The 19,632-nt window shown below is 39.8% G+C and overlaps 1 protein-coding gene across 4 annotated transcripts in view; it reads left to right on the top strand.

The window, feature by feature from the left end:
- The window catches only part of DOCK8 (dedicator of cytokinesis 8), a 91,651-nt gene that overhangs the window by 35,928 nt on the left and 36,091 nt on the right, over positions 1-19,632 (top strand). For all 4 annotated transcript variants that reach the window (XM_032096208.1, XM_032096209.1, XM_032096212.1 and 1 more), the window contains 11 exons: positions 60-199; positions 432-525; positions 1,665-1,827; positions 9,397-9,514; positions 11,187-11,257; positions 11,950-12,088; positions 13,589-13,690; positions 14,438-14,533; positions 15,647-15,881; positions 16,807-16,971; positions 18,727-18,902. In XM_032096208.1, the coding sequence (XP_031952099.1) occupies positions 60-199; positions 432-525; positions 1,665-1,827; positions 9,397-9,514; positions 11,187-11,257; positions 11,950-12,088; positions 13,589-13,690; positions 14,438-14,533; positions 15,647-15,881; positions 16,807-16,971; positions 18,727-18,902 (1,499 nt within the window). The remainder of the gene's footprint in view (positions 1-59; positions 200-431; positions 526-1,664; positions 1,828-9,396; positions 9,515-11,186; positions 11,258-11,949; positions 12,089-13,588; positions 13,691-14,437; positions 14,534-15,646; positions 15,882-16,806; positions 16,972-18,726; positions 18,903-19,632) is intronic.

Here is a 19,632-nt window from a genome sequence, read left to right as displayed (position 1 = left end):
TTTGTACTGCAACAAAAAGCAAAAAACAAGATGATGATTTATTTAATTTCCATTTGAAGGGAAAGGATCCAGTAGTGACAAAAAGGCAACACTGCTACAGGCAAGAAGACTTTCTGAGAGAAGTTTCAACTCAGAGGACAACTATCCAGCATCAAACTTCAAAACAATCTCTCTGACCCTTGGCACCTTCTTCAAACAGGTATGAGATTCTCTTTAGTTCTGATTTCATAAGGCATTTTTCATCTACGTAATATGGATTATGTTGGGAAAAGCTACCCGTGATATATGTGTGGGAACAGAGGATAACTGCAGTCAAGTGAATCGTAACCCACTTGCTTTGGACGCCTCAAGGGCATGGTTCACTCCCAAAGCTTTCTCCATGTTATGGAGTATTGTTACAAAGGTACTGATATTTGTCTTTCTCTTGATAGGAAGGAGACAGGCTCAGTGATGAAGATCTGTTTAAATTTTTAGCTGACTTCAAAAGATCATCTTCCTTGCAAAGAAGAATTAAGACTTTGCCAGGTACATTATTAATTTTGGATGGAAGGTGGTGTATGTATATTTCTCCCCTAAACGGTTCTGTAAATTCCAGCCCCAGAATACATTTGGCTTGGGTTTAAAGCCTATAGTATGTGCTATTGTGGAACTTCTTGGTTTCCTGATGTCTGCCTAAACACAGATGCTTTAGAATTTTTTTTCTGCATGAATGAGTATGGAGATTTAGATTCAGCTTGATATTTTTAAATTATTTGCTTTTCTCCCTAATTTACAGTGTATGTACTGGGTATCTTTTGTTATTATTCAAACTGTTTGAAGACAGTGCTTTAAAGCAAGTTTCTAGGATCCTTGCTACTTCCCTGCAATACTTTGAAATGGTTCCTATTGTATAGAGAGAGATGAAAATGTATACACATTTCACCTTAGCTTGGTATTTGGGTCAGCATTGGTTAACAGAATAGAGAAGTACAGGCAGTGTTTAGCTACTGTCAAACACCAGCCAGCTTAATTTTTCTTTTTAAGTAAATTACAGTTCAACCTCTTCTGCAGTGTGGAGGAACCTTAAAAAATGTGAAGGCAAAGCTGTTTTTCCTTTCTAGCTGATGCCCAGAATGACAAGTCTGAGCTCCACAAACAGTTTTCACTTATCACAGCAGAGAATTTAAATTGACAGTCTGTTTATACCGGGGTAAATGTTATCAGTATTAACTGTGTAACTGCTCACCACAGAAAGCCTAGTTTTCCTGGTGGGTGGTGCCTATTTTGGCAGAGATTAATCAGGGCAGAATCTGAAGGGGAGTAAGAGAGAACTGTATTAGACAACACCCCTGTTGTTTGTCTCCCAGACAAATGTTATATTACTTGTGTGTGAAAGACACTAGAACATCAGCCAGCATATAATACTCCTTCTTTCTTTGTATTTTCTTTGTAATACTGCAGGGTAGACATAAAGAGCTGTGTGTTGCCCTGATGTGAAGGGATGTGTGTAGGCTACGTCCTCTGTATCTTTCTGCACATATGCTTTCCTTCTCATGCAGCCCAAGAACCAGTTCTTATTTCTGCATGGTTGCTGTGTAACCTTACATATTGTTTTAATTTTTTTCTTTTATTATACACTGATTATTTTTTATTTTTTTGCTAAGATTTTGTGATTTAATTTAAAGGAACACTGAAAGTGGAGATCTCCCCAGCTCCAGAAAACATTGGTTATTGTCTGACACCAGAACTACTCCCACTGAAGCCGTTTTCAGAAAACCGTAATCGTCCTCACAAAGAGATTTTGGAATTCCCAGTTAGAGAAGTGTATGTTCCCCACACCATTTATAGGTAAGAAATAACATATATTTTTAATATTTCTTTAAAAACGTGATTCAGATTTTTTTTCAGAAATAGAAACCTAAAATAGTAAAAAAAAAAGGCTAAAGGCTATGTTTTGGGCTGATGATTTAGTCTTCCTAGCCATTACAAGATAAAATACCTGTAGGATATTCCATGATGTGTTTACTAATCTAATTGTGTTGTCTTTTGAAAAATTTTCTGTAAGATAAAAAAACCCGTTTAACAACTGTCATTGACTTGGCATCTATCTGTCTATCTACCTACCTAGCTAGCAAGCTAGCTTTCCTCCTCTGTGTTCGTTTGTTTGGGTTTTTTTCCAGTAGATTTTATTATGATTTTTAACACTTTTGGTAAATGTTTATGCTCAGTGGTTTCTATTGTTAATTTGAGTCAGCTGAGTATCTGAGGAAATAATGTGTTGCTCTGTGAACTTTTTAACTATGAATGAGCACTCTAGGCTGTGTAATTTAATTTCTTTAAATCTGTTCTGTTCTGGTTGTTTCAAGGTGATCACAGTGCTCAGTAGCATGCAACTGAGCAATTCCCATCATTTATTTCTTAGTAGTGTGGAACATGTTAGTGTCGTATAAGAAATTAGCATCAGAGGAATGTGTTTCAAGATGTTTGTGCAATATTTCATTGCTAGTGAGCAATGTTGTAGTAATACCTGACAGTAATTCTGATGGGGTGTATTGCAGTATTATAGATACAGAAATAACTTGAAATAATGGCTTTCATCTGACCATTGTGTTAGTCAAGACATGGGAGCAAAGCATAATGCTTCTAACAGTAGTTGTAGGTGACACTATTCTAAGGGGTGTTTCTGATCCCTGAAACAGTAGCTAGATACTGTATTAGTGGCAAAAATGTGACTATCAATAAGGGATCACAAAATAAAGGCACTGAATAAAGTGATGTAAAGCTTATTAATTTCTTGCAGTGGAGATTAGCAAAGAGCCAGCTCTCCCACCCGCTCACCTGACCCAGCCCAGGAGGGGAGCAGGGAAGGGCAAGACTTGTGGTTCTGTACAACTCAGAACTGCACTGTGGCAAACTAATATATGCCAGGGAGATGCTCCACACTTCACAGAAAACTAGAGATCTGTTTGGCTGTTGGTGACACCTGGGTTTGGGTCTCAGCTTTAAAGGAAAGCAAAGAGAGGAAGTGGCAAATCTTATCTTACAATAACGACTTGCAGTGTGGTATCGGCAGGCACATAAGTAAGCCAGTTTGGCTATAGCCTCCTGAGAAGTTTTGAAGGAGTTATTCCTGGGCTCTGCCACAGTTCAAACTCCTGAGGTCAGCTCACAGCACCAGTAAACTAAAATGCAGAGAGTTCTGGTGATTCTGTCTCCTCTGTGTATCAAAGATAGAATTGGATGGTGGTAGAACTTTAATGCAGACATTTCTATAGGGAAAGTAGTTTTTATAGAATTGAAAGTGGAAATGTAAATGAACATGAGCAAATATGCCTTTTTTCAGTTTAATTAAAAAATAAGACAGAACTTTAACCTTCCTACTTGTTGTCTGGCCTTAGCAAATGTCAATTCCAGTGTGCAGCCTCATAGCATCTAAAGGTTTGCTTCTGACAAAAAACCATTAGCAACCACTGTGTTTCTGAGCTGGAACAACAGTTGAGTCTGCACAGAATATTCTCTCTTTAGTTCTCACCAAGTTCTCACTTCTGCAGCCAGACATAATGAATATCAAAGCCACCGTGCCAAAAATTAATTTGTGCTTCTCCCTAAAGCAAGTTTGGGTGTCTCCACACTATCTTTCAGTTGCCAGGGTGTCTGTATTGAATACGTACATCCACATTAGAGGAAATGCTTGCTATCGCTCAACAGTCACACTCTTTCAGCAAGACTTCACACCCAGCATGCTTAACTTTTTCTTTTAAGTCTCTATTTTGATTTTCACCCTAAGTAAAAGTCATGGCGACAAAAGAAAGAAGGATTTGTTCAGCCTAACTTGTAATAGTGAAGACAACATCTGTGAAGAATAGTTGCTTTCATTAATCTTTACCTTAGTTAGTCAATCAATGGTAGACGCTGCTGACATGCCGTAAGTAGTGTTATGCTGTAATCAATCAGATAATATCCAAACAAAACTCTAAAGACAATTAGTTAGAAATTTTGAACAATGTAGAAATGCTAGATTACAGTTTGACTACCTTGTGACAATAAGCATATTTGGACTGAGAAAGTAAAGTTGCCAACTGAAAGTGTTAATGAACTCCAGCAATAATTCCCTGGTAAGTCAGATGAGGAAGTTTTGTAAACATTCTGAAAGAGCAGAGTCTGGAACTTGGTGGGGCCAGGAAATAACACTAGTGTTTGTGCAGTACCACTGGAGGCACCTCTTTCTCTGCAATCCAGAATCACCTAATCACACCACATCTGAGATGGTTTTGCCTCACAATCATGCCAGTGCTCTGTTTGGTGTGCAAAAGCATAGTTAGGTGATGTAGGCTGATGAACATCAAGTCCAGCTGGAAGCCTGGCACTGCCGAGTTGACCCCTAAGCCATGTCCCTTAAGCAGCACATCTACATGTCACTTCACAACTTCCCTGGATAGCCTGCCAATGCTTGACACATCTTTAGGTGAAGAAATATTTCCTGATATTCAATTTAAACCTCCCCTGGGGCAACTTGAGGCTATTTCTTCTTGTCCTGTTGCTTGCTACTTGGGAGAAGAGGCCAACCCTCTGCTGGCTACAACCTCCTTTCAAGCAGTTGTAGAGAGTGACAAGGTTCCCCCTGAGCCGCCTTCTCTGCAGGCTAAACAACCCCAGCTCCATCAGCTGCTCCTTAGAGGACTTGTGCTCCAGAGCCATCATCAGCTCTGTTGCCCTTCTGTGGACACAGTTCAGCACCTCCATGTCCTTCTTGCAGTGAGGGGCCCAGAACTGAACATGGAATTTGAGGTGTGCCCTCACCAGTGCTGAGTACAGGGGGACAATCCCTGCCCTGGTCCTGCTGGCCACACTGTTGCTGGTACAGGCCAGGATGCCATTGGCCTTCTTGGCCACCTGGGCACACTCTGGCTCATGTTCAGCTGCTGGCACCAGCACCCCCAGGTCCTTTTCCTGTGGGCAGCTTTGCAGCCACTCTGCCCCAGGCTGTGGCACTGCCTGGGGTTGTTGTGACCCAAGGGCACTTGGCTTTGTTGAACCTCACACCATTGGCCTTGGACCATTGATCCAGCCTGTCCAGAGCCCACTGTGCAGCCCTATGGCCCTTTCCTTAATTTAACTGTCATGCAGTTCTTGTTGCTTAGTTCCCCACATGGCGAATACCATTTTGAGTCTGAGATGAAACTAACCCATGAGAAGTAGCTCTGAATTTGAATAGAGCCAAATATGAAGTGTTTAATGTTATTTTATTTCCTTTCCTCTTATCTGAAAAGTAGAATCATCCTGTCTTATTTAAGCAGTTTGACAACATTTATTCATAGATGTGTATCATGGTGCTAAATGTAGTTTAATGTTTTCTAATTTTTGATTATAAGTCTGCAAACCATTTTCCTTTCACCAGTGCTACACATGTAGACATTGGGGGGGGTGAGGTTGTCAAAGGTATTTCAGAGGGATGAGGTTTTTTTGGTTTTTTTTTTTTGATAATAGCTTTTTGCTTTGTGATAGGAAAAGTGGAGCCTTCTGTTATAGTCTTTGAACTCAGGTCTTGCAAGCTTTTTTTTTTACTGGTGTAATGCCATTATATTAAATGATGCTATTTCTGATTTATGCCAGAGAGATCAGCCAGCCCACTATCTTTGTGCACTGTGAAATTGAGCACTTCTTTTTGTTGTGTACTTACATTTCTTTAATAAAAATATTTCCCTGAAAATGTCAAAACATTCCAAGATTTATTTCTTTCATACCCCTCTATTTTTAATAGGAAAAATCATATAATTTAGAGTTTGTTTGTCATTTTATTTTCTCATTAAATATAAATGAAAATGATGCTGTTTACTGCCACTATGAAATGTTGGTGCTGAGGAAGAGGAATTTGTCATATCACTACAGCAGTAACTCAGCTTAACCAGGCACAGGAAGTCCTGTCTATGATAGGGGTAGTACCTAAGGCTTGGGGGATTTTTGGAGGAAGGGAATAAAAAGCCCTTTTCTTTATGGTTTCGTTTCATTTAATTGCAAACCACTTAGCAATGTTCTCAGACTTGTTGTAGTCTGCAGTGTGAGCTGGAGGCCTTCCGCTTTGGTGGAATCATTCTACCCCATCCTTGACTTGTTTCGGGTTAGGAAAGATTATTGATGAATAATAGTGTCTTACTCCTGTTATTGCTCTCACAGCATTATCTGCTCCTCTCTGCCTCTCTGCCCATGGAATCCAGAGAGAGCATATTTACTACATGTGAGTCTTCTACAGGCCTTTGGTCTAGTTTTAGATCTGTCCACCAACTCTTCAGATGAGTCAAAATTTTACCAACATGAGAAAAAATCATTCAAACTATTCTCTAAATTATCCATCCTAAAATACAGAATATATAACTCATACACATCCTCTTGAATGTGACATGTTGAAGTTCTGTCACTGTGCTATTTTCCTAGTCAATGGCTGACTAAAACAGTTTCCATGTTTGGTTAAACATCTGTGATGTACTTTTTAATTTTTAATCTTTTTGTTCCTGAAGGCTCTCCACCAAAATTGTGGAAGAATCAACAAATATTGAAAATTATAACTAATGGGTGCATCAGTTTTTGTGTCTAGTACCATAAGTTTTAAATGTCAATGTTAACTCATCCGTAACTCCTCACCTACAGAACATTTCTACTTTGTATCAGTAGGGACTAATTGCACATATGTTGAGTTTTGCTGTGTGTGGAAGTCTCATCACAGTCACCAATGAAGATGCCTAATATTCATAAGAAGTTTGAGATGCACTTGTTGACACCTCACATGAGATGTAATCTAGCAAGGAGGAGGATTCTTTTATGTGCATCTGTGCACAAGCAATATTTACAAACAGGAATATTCAATAAGAATGGCCACAGAGTTGAAACTCTGAATAGATTTTTTTTTTTGGCAGAGGGTAGGTCTGTGTTGTTTTGCCCATGGGAAATGATTAAATCACTGCTAAGCACTATGAAAGTATAGGAAGGTTCGCAAATTTGCCTGAGAATTGCCGTGTGGTGTCCTGTGCCAGGCTAGGGGGACCTTAATCTTTCCCAGGAGGTAACTGATTCTGAAATAGTCTCTTATCACTCTGCTGGGTCAGTCTCTGACCTGCAGGAGCTGTTTGGATCTGTGCCTCACCCAGGACGCTGCTGGCCTTTGGGACTGTATTCTCAGTGACACTGGGTGTTCTGCCATGGCTTTTGTAGACTCATGCTGTCCCTTCAATGGCTCTTCTGTTTTTTTAAGCACATCCGACTGTATCTGGAGTTAGAGCCCTGCACTTTCTGCAGGGAGAGTGAAGGGACAAATTTAATCACACTGACCAAAAGTATTTGCTGTGACATGTTGCTGTATTTCTGCTCAGTGCAGAAACTTGGGGTCCAATGCCTCCTGGAGCCTACCACATCCTTATGGGCATCCTAGCTGTCCTGTTATTTAAAAGACAGTATTTGCTGCCCCAATGGCCCTGCTAACTGCCATGTGAAAATGCTCCTTGTCTTTGCTTCCCCTCAGTCTTTTGGAGTGTAATGGATGGAGTGCACGCAGTAGCACTTAGGCAGTGGTCAGCAATGGGTCTACAATTCATGGCTGTGTGAGGGAACATCTTTTGGTCATCTTCTCACCTTCCTGCTTTAAATGTCAGCCGTCACTTTCGTTTCTGCAGGATATCCGGAGTCAGCATTTGCCTCTGTTCTTCCTCAGTGCTGATGGGTTTAATACACATGTAAGCAAGATCCCTAAAACTGCTTGAGCATAAATGGCACAAGCTTTATCTTTTCAGTCCAGTACTTGCTGGAATAATGCTTCCTTGGTTGTGTAGTCAGCAGAGAGCTCTCTGTGTTTTTACATATCTTTCATCTCAAGTCACATCTAAAAGTAAAATCCAGTGCTCAGGTACATTATATAGATTTGTGACATCTTGTCCTAGGCTGCAGATTAATGAAGCAATGACCGTATTATTCAGCCTTCCCTACATGTATTTCTTCACTTCTGGCAGATGTAGTATTGACAATATTCTTCATTTGATATGTCAGTCCCCCAAGTATAATTCAGTAGAGGTTACCAATATATTTCTCTCTTTCACTTAGCTTTCCTTAACATCATCTGGCAGAGAATTTGGCAAAGCAGAAATTGCACATAAGGTAGTAAGTGAGTGCAGTAGTGTGACAGGCAGAAGTACCATTCTGAATAAAGGGAAAGGCAAGTTACTTGCTAGTTTTTTTACTAAGGCATGCCATGTCCTATGTTACACATGTTGGTTAAAAAAAGTAGCTTGGACTGTGTAGTTGAAGAATACTGTCATGTTGTGACAAGTGGCAGTCAGGAGAATAAACCACAGTTTTCCAGGTCTTGGGATACAATAAATGGAAGATGGACTGTCTGACTTAATGACAGTATTTTCCAAGACTGTGTGACTTTTTCAGCTGACAGAGGTACTGAGGAGATACCTGTGATAAGGACAGTGCAATTCTGTGCAGCTTCTGACTGGCACACACAAAAAGAAAGCATGAAAGTCCATGAGTAGTCCTCATTGTTTCTCACTGAACGCCGGCATGTTTCCTCCAACACTACTCTTATTCCTTACACTCAGAGGACAAACAGTGAGAATCCCATGCCAGACTGGGAAAACAAGACAGTAAAGAGACATCATCACTATTCCAGAATCTGCATATAATCTAGGTCTAGCTGAAATCTCAGATTTGCCATAAACTTAATCAGAGAAAAATCTTTCTATTAATATTTTTACTCTTCTATTAGAATTATACTTCAGAAGACCATCTATGCTGCCAAATTCCCCACAGAAATTAAAGCTGCTTTTTATGTTCAGTGATATGTTCATATACAGAAACTAGTAAACAGCAAAGTATGCTCTATTTCGAAGCATTATTCATATTCATTACTAATAAGAGGTAGCTTACAGAATTACAGTTTCAAATTTTCTTATTTGTATTTACTAAGGTTCACTGATACTGCTTTTTGATTTGTATAACCTAGAAATACATGCCATTTTTCGCTATAAGCTACGAATGTATAAACTTCAGTTGTTGATTTCCTTGCTTTTATCACCTCTGAGTGATTCTTTCCCGCTTCCAAAATCAGATTGTTCACACCTGAGAAAGGAGCTGTTTTCTCCAGACATTCCTGCTTTTCAGTACATCAAGCAAAGATAATAGTTTGTTTGCAACAGAACATAGCTTAGTGTAGGTGTAACCTTAAACATAGGACGATCTATGTGTCACACCAAGAAATTACCTTTCTTTGTGAACTTTTGAAACTGAGTTCTGACAAATCTTTCACTATGAAGGTGGAATTGAAGGACCGGGAGAGGAATCAGGAAGATGCTAATTTGTGCACTTAATTTTCAAACAGGAATGCTTGCCATTTACCCATTTTATTCTTCCTTATCTTTCTTCCAGAAATCTCCTCTATGTTTACCCTCAGAGGCTGAATTTTGCGAACCGACTGGCTTCTGCAAGAAACATTACCATCAAGATCCAGTTTATGTGTGGTGAAGACCCATCCTGTGCAATGCCGGTAATAAATGCTGAGATTTCTTAGCAGGCTTTTGTTTACATGCATTGCTGAGAAACCTCTGAAGAGATAAGTCCTTATTTACTTCCCAGTTCCTAGTGGGGCCTTAAGAAGCCTAACATCAGAGAGCTTGTGAAGCTTTCATTCTCATCCTAAAACAGGGCTGTGTTCCTTACCCACAACAAGAAAGACTTGTCATTCTAGTGGAGCCAGACACATATTGCTCTCTCTTATCTAAATCTTCCTACCCTGTTTTCAGAAGAATGACATAATATTACATTAGTATCATGTTGGAATTTCTAAGGGTAAAATTCACAGAGCGTCAGAGACCTTTTAAGGTTTAAGAATGATGTAGTCTATTTTCCAGGGTAACTCCTCTGCGTGCACTGTGTTTGCACAAATGCTCAGGTATTATGCTGGAAGATAAAAGTTGGGATCTTCATTGCCTGAGCACAAATGGATGCACAGTCATGCGGTGTAGGTAGAGCTTTCCATGTCTGAAACACACTGGGTATACGTGTACACTACTAGCAGAGAAGGCAGTCCTGTCTGTTCAGGTTATTCAGCATCTCTCACTGTAAGAACCTCTGTTCAGCTTTACCAAGCTTCAGATGTTCAGTTTGAAGTGTTCTACCCAGATGTCTGCTTCAGTCTCATTTTTATATTTTCAGACAGTGTTGTTGGCTATTTGAAAATGACATGGAGACAAGAATTTTCTGTGATTTTATGTGTTAGGGAAGGAAAAAATGAGTGGAAATACTACTTTGAGGAAACTTTAGTGCAACAGTATGTTGGACCAAGAACTATCACCCAACCAGCCTTTTTCAGTGTGCTGACATTGTTTAGTACGTACTTGACAGTCTTGCTCCACATAACCTGTGGACCTGAAATCAGAGCATCAGCACAGTGTTTTCCAAGCCACATTTCTTCCAGAGCTGGAGCTGTGCCATGTGAATGTAACACCTTCTTCTGCACAATACTGCATTGTTGGTTTCTTTAAACTCTGCCTATGTTACGACTAGGTTTTGACAAATGCTTAGGACAGACACAGTTCATCTGGCTTCCCTCTCCACTCTAAGTGACCTTCCTCTCAGTACATATATAGACTTGCACTGTGCAGGGATTCTTGTGTAAGCTCATCTCCCAGGGCTCCCTTTAAATTAGTGGATTTCAAGACCTTACCATGGGCCCATGTCTTAGGGAAGCAAATCTAGCACCAGAAATGCCTATTTCTCTTCATTGAGTTTGAAGGGACTTGGGACCTCTAAGGTAAGGTGAGATGAATCTCACTCTGAATGAACAGGCTACAACTGAAAAACAAAACTTGTAAAAATACTTTAAATTTCACTTTTTAGCACTTAGATAAAGACTATGTGACAGTATTTAAGTGGGTTACCATAACTTTTTCCCTATGATTCCAGAGTTTTTAGTTCATGACTAAAGAATGTGATGTGAGGTAGTCAGCGACTCTAGAAATAACTCTGCTCCATTTTCCTGATGTTTTACCCTGAATGGACTGTGGGGAAGGTGCTTGGTAATAAGATATTTATGCCAATGAGCTAAGATAAAATTGAGGAGTCATTTTAAGTCTTCAAATACTGTCTTAAAATTTATACAAGATGATGACAAATAAATGCTGTAGTCCTGATTACTGTTACTTTTCTTCTTAATGTAGGTAATTTTTGGGAAATCTTCAGGTCCAGAATTTGTCCAAGAAATATACACAGCTATCACATATCATAATAAGTAAGTGTTGTTAATATGACTTGAGAAGTATTAATCATGATCTCTTTATGTAATTGTTACTCTACATAGTTCATCAAGGAATGCCATTTTAAACATTTCTATTTTATGCAGTTTATCATATCTAATTTGGATTGCTTCGTGCATTTGCATAAGTGGCCGTTGCATAAGCGACCATTGCTTTTCTTGTTTGAAGCTTTTTAGTCATTGAGAATATTCCCACTATGAAGATTAAGGAGCAGGAGCAGTTAGCAGCACAACTTCTTAAAGAACTTTAAGATAATTCACTTCAGTGAATTCGTAGATCCAAAAGAGCTGAAGGGACATTCTCATTCTCATGAATGAGAGCTTGGGATTTAGGATTTGCAGAATACTTATGCTGGAATCCAAAACTGAGATTGAATGTTTTCTGAAGTATAGAGATAAGTGGAAGCTGAAACTGTCCAGCTGATACTGTCTGTTTTCTTCTGATTCAAAGCTGTAGGTTGTTCATAAGTATAACTTTCACATTCATAATTAATTTTAAATTCATAAATATATGTGTGTGTATTTATGTATACTTTGTTTAACTCAGCTGTGTTTTCAAGATTTATCTGGTTTTATAACCATAGCATCTAAAAGCCTGCTGGCAAATTTGCCTCTTGCCTCAGTCTCATACTAACTTTGGGAATGTGCTTGACATTCTTTTTAAACAGATCCCCTGACTTCTATGAAGAAGTGAAAATTAAGCTGCCAGCAAAACTCACAGAGAAACACCATCTATTGTTCACATTCTATCACATCAGCTGCCAACCAAAGCAAGGAGCATCTGTTGAAACCCTCCTAGGGTATTCAGTAAGTTCCATGTGATACGTAAGAGTGGTTGTGGGAGGGGTGTGGGGGTGTGTGTGTCTGTGTATCCCTTGCAAACAGACTCTTTGCTTGCCAAGAATTTTGTCATTTGTTCCCTTTCTGGTTATGGCAGTACATCAAAACCAGTGGAAGGTCTTAGTGTGAATTCATAGAAGCTAGATGCAGTCTGAGGTATGTTACGTCCTCATCCTATAATTTTACTGTGTTAACTGTCTTTGAACTTAATGAATTCACCCGATTCAACTGAAATATGCACCTAAATGTTTGCAACAGCAATGCTTTATAGCACATAATCCCATTCTGTTAGATTCTATTTATTGCAAAAAACCCCCTGAAATGTATGTAATTACAATTATTACTGTTATCATGCTCATACATGGGGTAAGAGCTAATGTAATATTTTCAGTTAGGTTTTACATGGCAGATCATCTCTGTTCTAAATTGTCTTTTATCCACTAAAAACTAAAAAACCAGGAAGAACCTAAAAGCTAAAATGTCATTCTCTTGCCTTCTTTATTTTCATGTTGAGACTAGCATGTCTTAGGTTAAGAAGTACATGTTGTAGGATAGTCTCTCTGACCTTCTTCTTTATCAAACAGTATTTTTAACTGGAGAGATTTTAATATAAAAGGAAAGCATTGAAGATGGTAATGCTTCAGATTTGAAAATGTCCTAGAGCTGTGGTTAGCAGTTGAGCTGTGGAGCCAGGAAAATGCTTTCCATGTGTTCTTGCTGTGAAGTTTGGGGCAGTTTTGTGTTTGTGTATTTTTGTTTGTTTGCTTGTTTGTTTCTTTGTTGGCTTCTGGGGTTTTTTAATCACAGTACTGAGAATCCTTTCAAATGGACTTTCTTTAATGGGGAGTTATAGTCCCACCAATGTCAGTGGGATTGTTAAGAAGTAAATTAGTTCAGGATCAAGATTTGACATAGGTGAGGACTTAATTTTCAAGTTTCTGTTCACCTAAATACAAAATGTTTCTGCCCTGTGATACTCAAATGCATAGCCTCTTTCAGACTTGAATAAAAAATTAAATGTGTCCGAGTATCAATGCAGGGATATGAAAAGTCAGTCTGGCATGGTGACCACAAGGAAGATGTTCAATTTATCTCCAGCAAAACTTTAGCTGTTGATTTGCTTCAATACCAAGAAGCAGTGTATTCAGGATACATGAATTTTTAAATAAAAACATGGACTCCGCTAAATCCTTCTGATAGGATTTATTAGAAAAAAACACGTCACACATGAGAAGCTCTGTGTTTGTTTTCTTCGAAAGAAATGGTTTGTAAAGCAGTCTTGTACATTTTTCTACAGTAGCTATCAGCTATCTTTGAATTTAAAATACAAAGAAATTACTGTTGAATGGGTTAGAGCAGAGAAGCTTGGATCAATATCTCATTTGTTGTTTTGTTGACTGTATCTAACAAATAAATAGGTCTAATCATATATCATCATGAATATTGCTGTGTTTCCGTTTGTTTCAGTGGCTGCCAATTCTATTAAATGATCGTCTTCAAACTGGACATTATAGTCTTCCTGTTGCATTGGATAAGCTGCCTTTACACTATTCAATTCACTCTCCTGAGGTAACAAACAAAATTATTAAAAGATAGTTTTTTTCTAATGTAGGAGGACAGCATAAGTGTTTTACGAACTAACATTGCTGTCCGCTGGTAGCCTTTTTTAAAGGTAGTTCTTTAAAAGGAGAAAGGTCTGGAGAAAAATCTTGTTGTTGTTGTCACTGGTGTTACTATTTTATATCATTATACTGTTTTTTTAAGAAAAGTTAGTTATGCAAGCAAATTCTTGTAAATTGTCTAAGCAGGGATACATTTGTTTAGAGAGTGTCAAGTCAATAATTCTATTTCTTCCACAGGATAATTTGTTCTTTTTTTCTGGGGCTTTGTGGGAGGGGGACTAGAAGTGGAATCAGGTGGTATTACTGGAGCAGAAAACTGGGCCCTCTCAGTAAGCATGGCATGTAGGAAACTTGTCCAGAGGGTATAAACTGCACCACATCCCCATGGAGTGCCTTTGGCAGTGCTTTGACCAGGAAATTTTAGCCTTGACAATATCCCATCAGAAGATGTTTATTTACATGTGCTAGACATACAGCTGAAATTCTCCGAATTTCCCCGTTCAGTGAATCAGCTTCTGTCCAAATGTCTATGAGAACAAGGAGATGCCTAGCTGTCATCCTCTCTGTGGTACTGAATTTGGGTATCTAAAATGAAGTGAATAGTGGGAATACCCTATAGACCTTCATGTAAACAGACTTTCTGTTTGATCATTAAAAGGAAGATGATTCCCATATTATTTTTTTTTCATCCCAGAAAATTCCATCTCAGACACCCCCTATAAAGTGGGTTGAAGGACACAAGGGCGTTTTCATTGTTGAAGTTCAAGCTGTGTCATCTGTTCACACCCAGGTAATGCGTCAGAAGTAAGACACATCTGTAGTTTCATTTCAAAGAAAATTCAGATGTCCAGGCCAATTTAGCAGATTTATGAAACTGAGGTGAACTGAGGTGCCCACACAGGTTTTAAAAAAAAAAAATTAGGAGCTATGGAAATAACCTGATACCCTTGGTGAATGAAACCCTTTGGTGAAATTAAATCTATTGGTAGAAGTGAACAAATGAACACTCTTGGCAGCAAGTCACATTGAGCAATAGAGAGCCTGGTGTCCTCTTGGCTCAGCAGGAGTCTGTTCAGGCTGTGATTGAAAGGCACTGGCAGGGCACAGTGCCAGTTTCTGTAGTCTGCATCTTCTGTCCTTCAAGGCTAGTTCGGAGAATGTGTCCACATCTCCAAAGACACAGCACCTCCCTGCCTCCATGGACAGGTTATACGCTGCCAGTATGTGTTAAGCAGCTCACTTGTCAATGCCATTGCTTTGGGGACACAAGCTTAGTGCTGGGTGAGAACTCAATGATTCTGGTCATTTAGATGCCATGGGAAATTGGATCTTTGCCCATCTTTTTGAGATACTGGGTTGAGGCAGATCAGCTTTTTTTTGTTTCTGCTGCTTTTCAGTGTCTCTTACCCCTTATCCCATTCTAATTAATCCTAGTAAATATGTCCTAACAGCTGAAGGCCCTGTGTCTGAGGCAGGTCCATCACCCTTTTGCAGCATGCTTTTTAAAGACAAGTAGGGCATACTCGTATGGCACATAACTTGTGTGTAGATGGAATTCTGGTATGAGTGGCAGAGGGACTACAGACCTATGATGTGACAGAGCTTTATCAGATAGAAGGAAAAGTCTTTTCATTAAATGAAGCAATCAGTTTAGTGAGGGCAGGAACGTTTCTGCCTTTAAGCTGATCTCACCGCGGTCTGAATTTGGACCAGATGAATAGGAGCAAATGAAATGCTGTGACAGCTGCTTTACAAGTTCATCACTTAGAGCAGCCAGTGCTGAAAGCCAGAAGGGTGAAAAATCTTTCCTTTCATCCCATCAGGTGGTATAGTTAGGCTTTGCTTAGCTAGCAGTAGCTGAACTGTATCGATTTTGTTAACTCTGAATGCACTGTATTCACAGGACAACCACCTAGAGAGGTTCTTCACCTTGTGCCATTCTCTGGAAAGCCAAGTGACATTCCCCATTCGACTGATGGATCAAAAGATTACAGAGGCTTCACTGGAGCATGAATTGAAACTCAGCATTATCTGTTTGAATTCTTCACGCCTTGAACCTCTTGTCTTATTTTTGCATTTGGTACTAGATAAACTTTTCCAGCTGGCTGTACAGCCTATGGTCATAGCTGGCCAGACAGGTATTTAGTGGTTCATGGCCTTCAAGAGACTTTTCAATCAACCTAGGAATGTGTGGGAAATGGTTACCAAAATACCCAGGCTCGGATTTAGGATTTAGGGTAGTCCACTTCAGAAAGAGTTGTGCTGCTCAAGACAAAGTTTCACTGCACAATTTAATCAGGCTTAAGTTCCTGCCTTCTCTCCTTTCCCCCTACATATAAGACTTAGTCTCTGGTTGGGAGGTACATTAAACTGTGGTAATTTACTTACCTGAAAATATAGGTCAAAAAGTGGGTTGTGGTTCAACTTTGTTTGGAATTGAGTTGTTTTGCAAGTAAAACACCAGCAAAATCATTGTCCTACAACTGACACTGCTGTCTGCACCATATCCTCTACCCAAATATCTTTAGACAGAGTTGAGTGAGCACAAAATCAGAGAATATAATAGTGAACACTGAAGTGCCAGTTGCCCATAACATGTGTTAACTCTGGAAGAATGGCATACTTGGAGGCAGGGGTGTAGTTAATTTCCTATGTCATTTAGATAATCAACACTTGTCATCCACTCCAATATTTGTGCTAAAGCCTGCTAGCTTGTATTTGTCTGTCAGCTAGAGAGTAACAAGTCAGTATTTTGTGAGAATACAGTTTATAGGAAATGTGTGAAGGCTGCTAGAAGTGTAATTAACTGCTACAGCCTGCTTTTATGTAGTACAGAGTGACAGAATAGCAGTGATTAGGTTGAAAGTCAGTGGGTCTGCTGAAGAGTGTTTATTGGCCTATGTAGACTTTGGGTCTGGACAGGCATAGCAATTGCTGTCTAAAACTGAACTTGTTAAGGACTGAATTGAACCTCGTAAGATTAGTTGTTGATACAAAGAATGCCCTCACCTAATTACGTTATACCCTTCAGTGCTGACTCTAATTCTTGCCTTTGTTTCACAGCCAATTTCTCACAGTTTGCCTTTGAATCTGTGGTTGCAATAGTGAACAATCTCCACAACAGCAAAGAGCTGAGCAAGGATCAGCATGGGAGGAACTGCCTTCTGACATCTTATGTGTACTATGTATTTCGTCTGCCAGACCCACAAAGAGAAGTGGTCAAACCAGGTATTACTGGTGGAAGGGTTGCAAAAGTATTCTTTATTGTTGATACATGCTGTTCAGCATGGCACTTTTGAGAGGAGGACTTAAGGCACTGACCTGTAAGATAGCAAACACAACTTCTCAGACCCAGACTGCATACCATTTTGCACTACACTGTTCTGATACACCATTTCTTTCAGAGGTAGGTCAGGAATATCAGTGCTGCAAAGAGTAACATGGACTTGCCCCTCATAATCTCCATCCCTCAGTTATTAATTTAAGATGAAGGGTTGAGGTGAGAGGTTTCCACAGCTACAAGCAATGTTGTAACTTAATGAAGACAAATGCAAGAGAGATTGCCTAAACTGAAGCTTTTCCTAGAAGAATTCCCTTCATAAATTAAAATGGCCTTAAGATGCCAATTTTTTACTGACCTGTACATCAGTAAATTACTTTCCATGCAAAATGACCTCCTGCCAAGTTCACCCAATATCTCCATTGCATTAAGGATGTCATTGGAGGATAAAATGCTGGATGACCAGCAGGTTTAGACAGGTGATCCTTCTCCTCTTCTCAGCCCTGGTGTGGCCATACCTGGAATGCTGTGTCCAGCTCTGAACTCCCCAGTTCATGAGCTGGACACAGCAGTTCCCCAGAGACATTGGAGAGACCAGCCAAGGGCAACAAAGGTGACAAAGGGTCTGGAGCATCTCTTCAGTGAAGAAGGCTGAGAGAGCTGGGGCTGTTCAGCCTGGAGAAATGAAGCCTCAGCGAGGATCTTCAGTGTAGAGAAGGAGCTGAAGGAAGAGTGCAAAGAAGACAGAACCTGGCTGTTTCCAGTGGCCCCCAGTGACAAGATCAGAGTCAATGGGTGCGCCCTGAAACACAGTGAACATGAGGAAACACTTCCTCTGAGGGTGACTGAGCACTGGTACACGTTGGCCAGATAGGTTGCCCAGGTCTCTCACCTTGGAGATAGTAGAAAACCATCTGGATGTAGTCCCAGGCAGCTGACTCAAGGTGACCCTGCTTGAGCAGAGAGAGTGGACCAGATGGCCTTCAAAGGGCCCTTCCAACCTCAACCATTCTGTTATTCTGCTGTAGTCATTGTCCTAAAGCCTATAGGATTCATTTGATTAAGTGGTATATATTAAATGACTTACCACAAGCAGTTATGCTGTGGGAGATAAAGAGAAGTAGGCCTTTTTCTGCCTTGAATATTCATTTAAATCTCCCTTGAGGGACATTTAGACTGATGTTAGGATATGCTAAAATCTCTGAGCTCACATACACTTGGAAATTTTTTATCCTGGAAAAATAAGGTCCATGGTGAAACTGAAAACTAGATATCACTTAGTGAAATTCCTGGTGGTAGTGCTCCCTGCTTGCTTGGGTATTTGAACATGGTATTAAATCATATGTGTTGTAGGTGGTGTTTTGTGTTCAGGCCTTTGAATATTGACTGAATCTACAGCAAATTAAGAAGAGCTGATGGGAAGAAAGAACTATTGTGATAGTGCTGTTTCTTAGGTAGCCCTATTAATCTTTTGTTACTGCTTGTGCAATCACCCTGTGAGCTGTTGACTGGGATAATACCTGTAACCTGTCATTCAATGCCTATGTAGATTGTTAATAAAGCAGTTGGTAGTGGGTTTTTCAGGAGCTTTATGCTTTTCAAAATGCTGATGTTGTAACAGCACTGGGCAAAACTGGCTTGAACCTCGTGTTTGTCTCATATATATGTTCTTTAGTCTTGATTCAAACATCTTGCTGTGGCAGGTGGAGGCAGCAGTGCCATTTCAACAGAATCTCGTTATTACACCTTTGGACGCACTTCTGCAGTCTCTGTTGGAAGTAAACTCCTGCAGAGCCGAGTGATAAGCTGCAGCAATCCTGACATCACTGTTACACAAGCTGCTACTGATGAGGAGGTCAAAAACATCGTGGCATCCAAGGTAAGAGAGCGAAGTCAAGTATCTGAAGAATGGTATGGCCCAAAACCTATAATCTATATTTTGTCTTTGAGGGTTGGATTTGCTCCTTGTAAAAGCACTGTATGTATCACCAGAAGCATTTGTTGTTTATCTGATTTGGCATAGATACATGTTAAATCCCATCACTAAATTCTGATGTCTCTTACCAGAGGAGGGCAAGAGGTAAGAACTCTGTCTCTTGTTTGTGCCTGAGACACTCCACAGAGGCATTTACTTTTTTTCACATGCCTCACTCTCCTGTTTTTCCAGGTATTTAAGTTCTGTTCACATCTGGTGACCTGGTCTGGTCCAAGTCATAGAGTCAGTGCAGTCACAAACCTTTCTTCCTTTTTTTTTGTTTGGTGTTAAATAGTTTCCTATTAAAAAAAAAAAAATTTAGTCAGTTATATGACAGCAGCCCCATAGCTTTGTATCAGCTACAGTGCAGATGCCATGTGCCCAATTTGCACCTGGGTCTTTCCAAATACTTCATGCAACTACACAGTGAAATACAACTTTCCTTTGTGTTCTCATCCACGGATACATATGCCACCAGTGGCTTGCAGGACAGAAGGGTTGACAGCATCCAACAAGAAGGATTTTGCTTCTGTGATTGGTGCCGGGTTGCTGGTGTACAGCATCCCAGCCCATCTCAGAGCTTTATGAGAATGGTTGTGTGCAGCTGTCTCGGACAACCAAAACCTAGAGTTCA

The sequence above is a fragment of the Corvus moneduloides genome, chromosome Z (assembly GCF_009650955.1).
Source record: "Corvus moneduloides isolate bCorMon1 chromosome Z, bCorMon1.pri, whole genome shotgun sequence".
Classification (NCBI taxonomy): domain Eukaryota; kingdom Metazoa; phylum Chordata; class Aves; order Passeriformes; family Corvidae; genus Corvus; species Corvus moneduloides.
The sequence above is the reverse complement of the archived record's forward strand: the minus strand, read 5'-3'. Positions and strand labels throughout refer to the sequence as shown.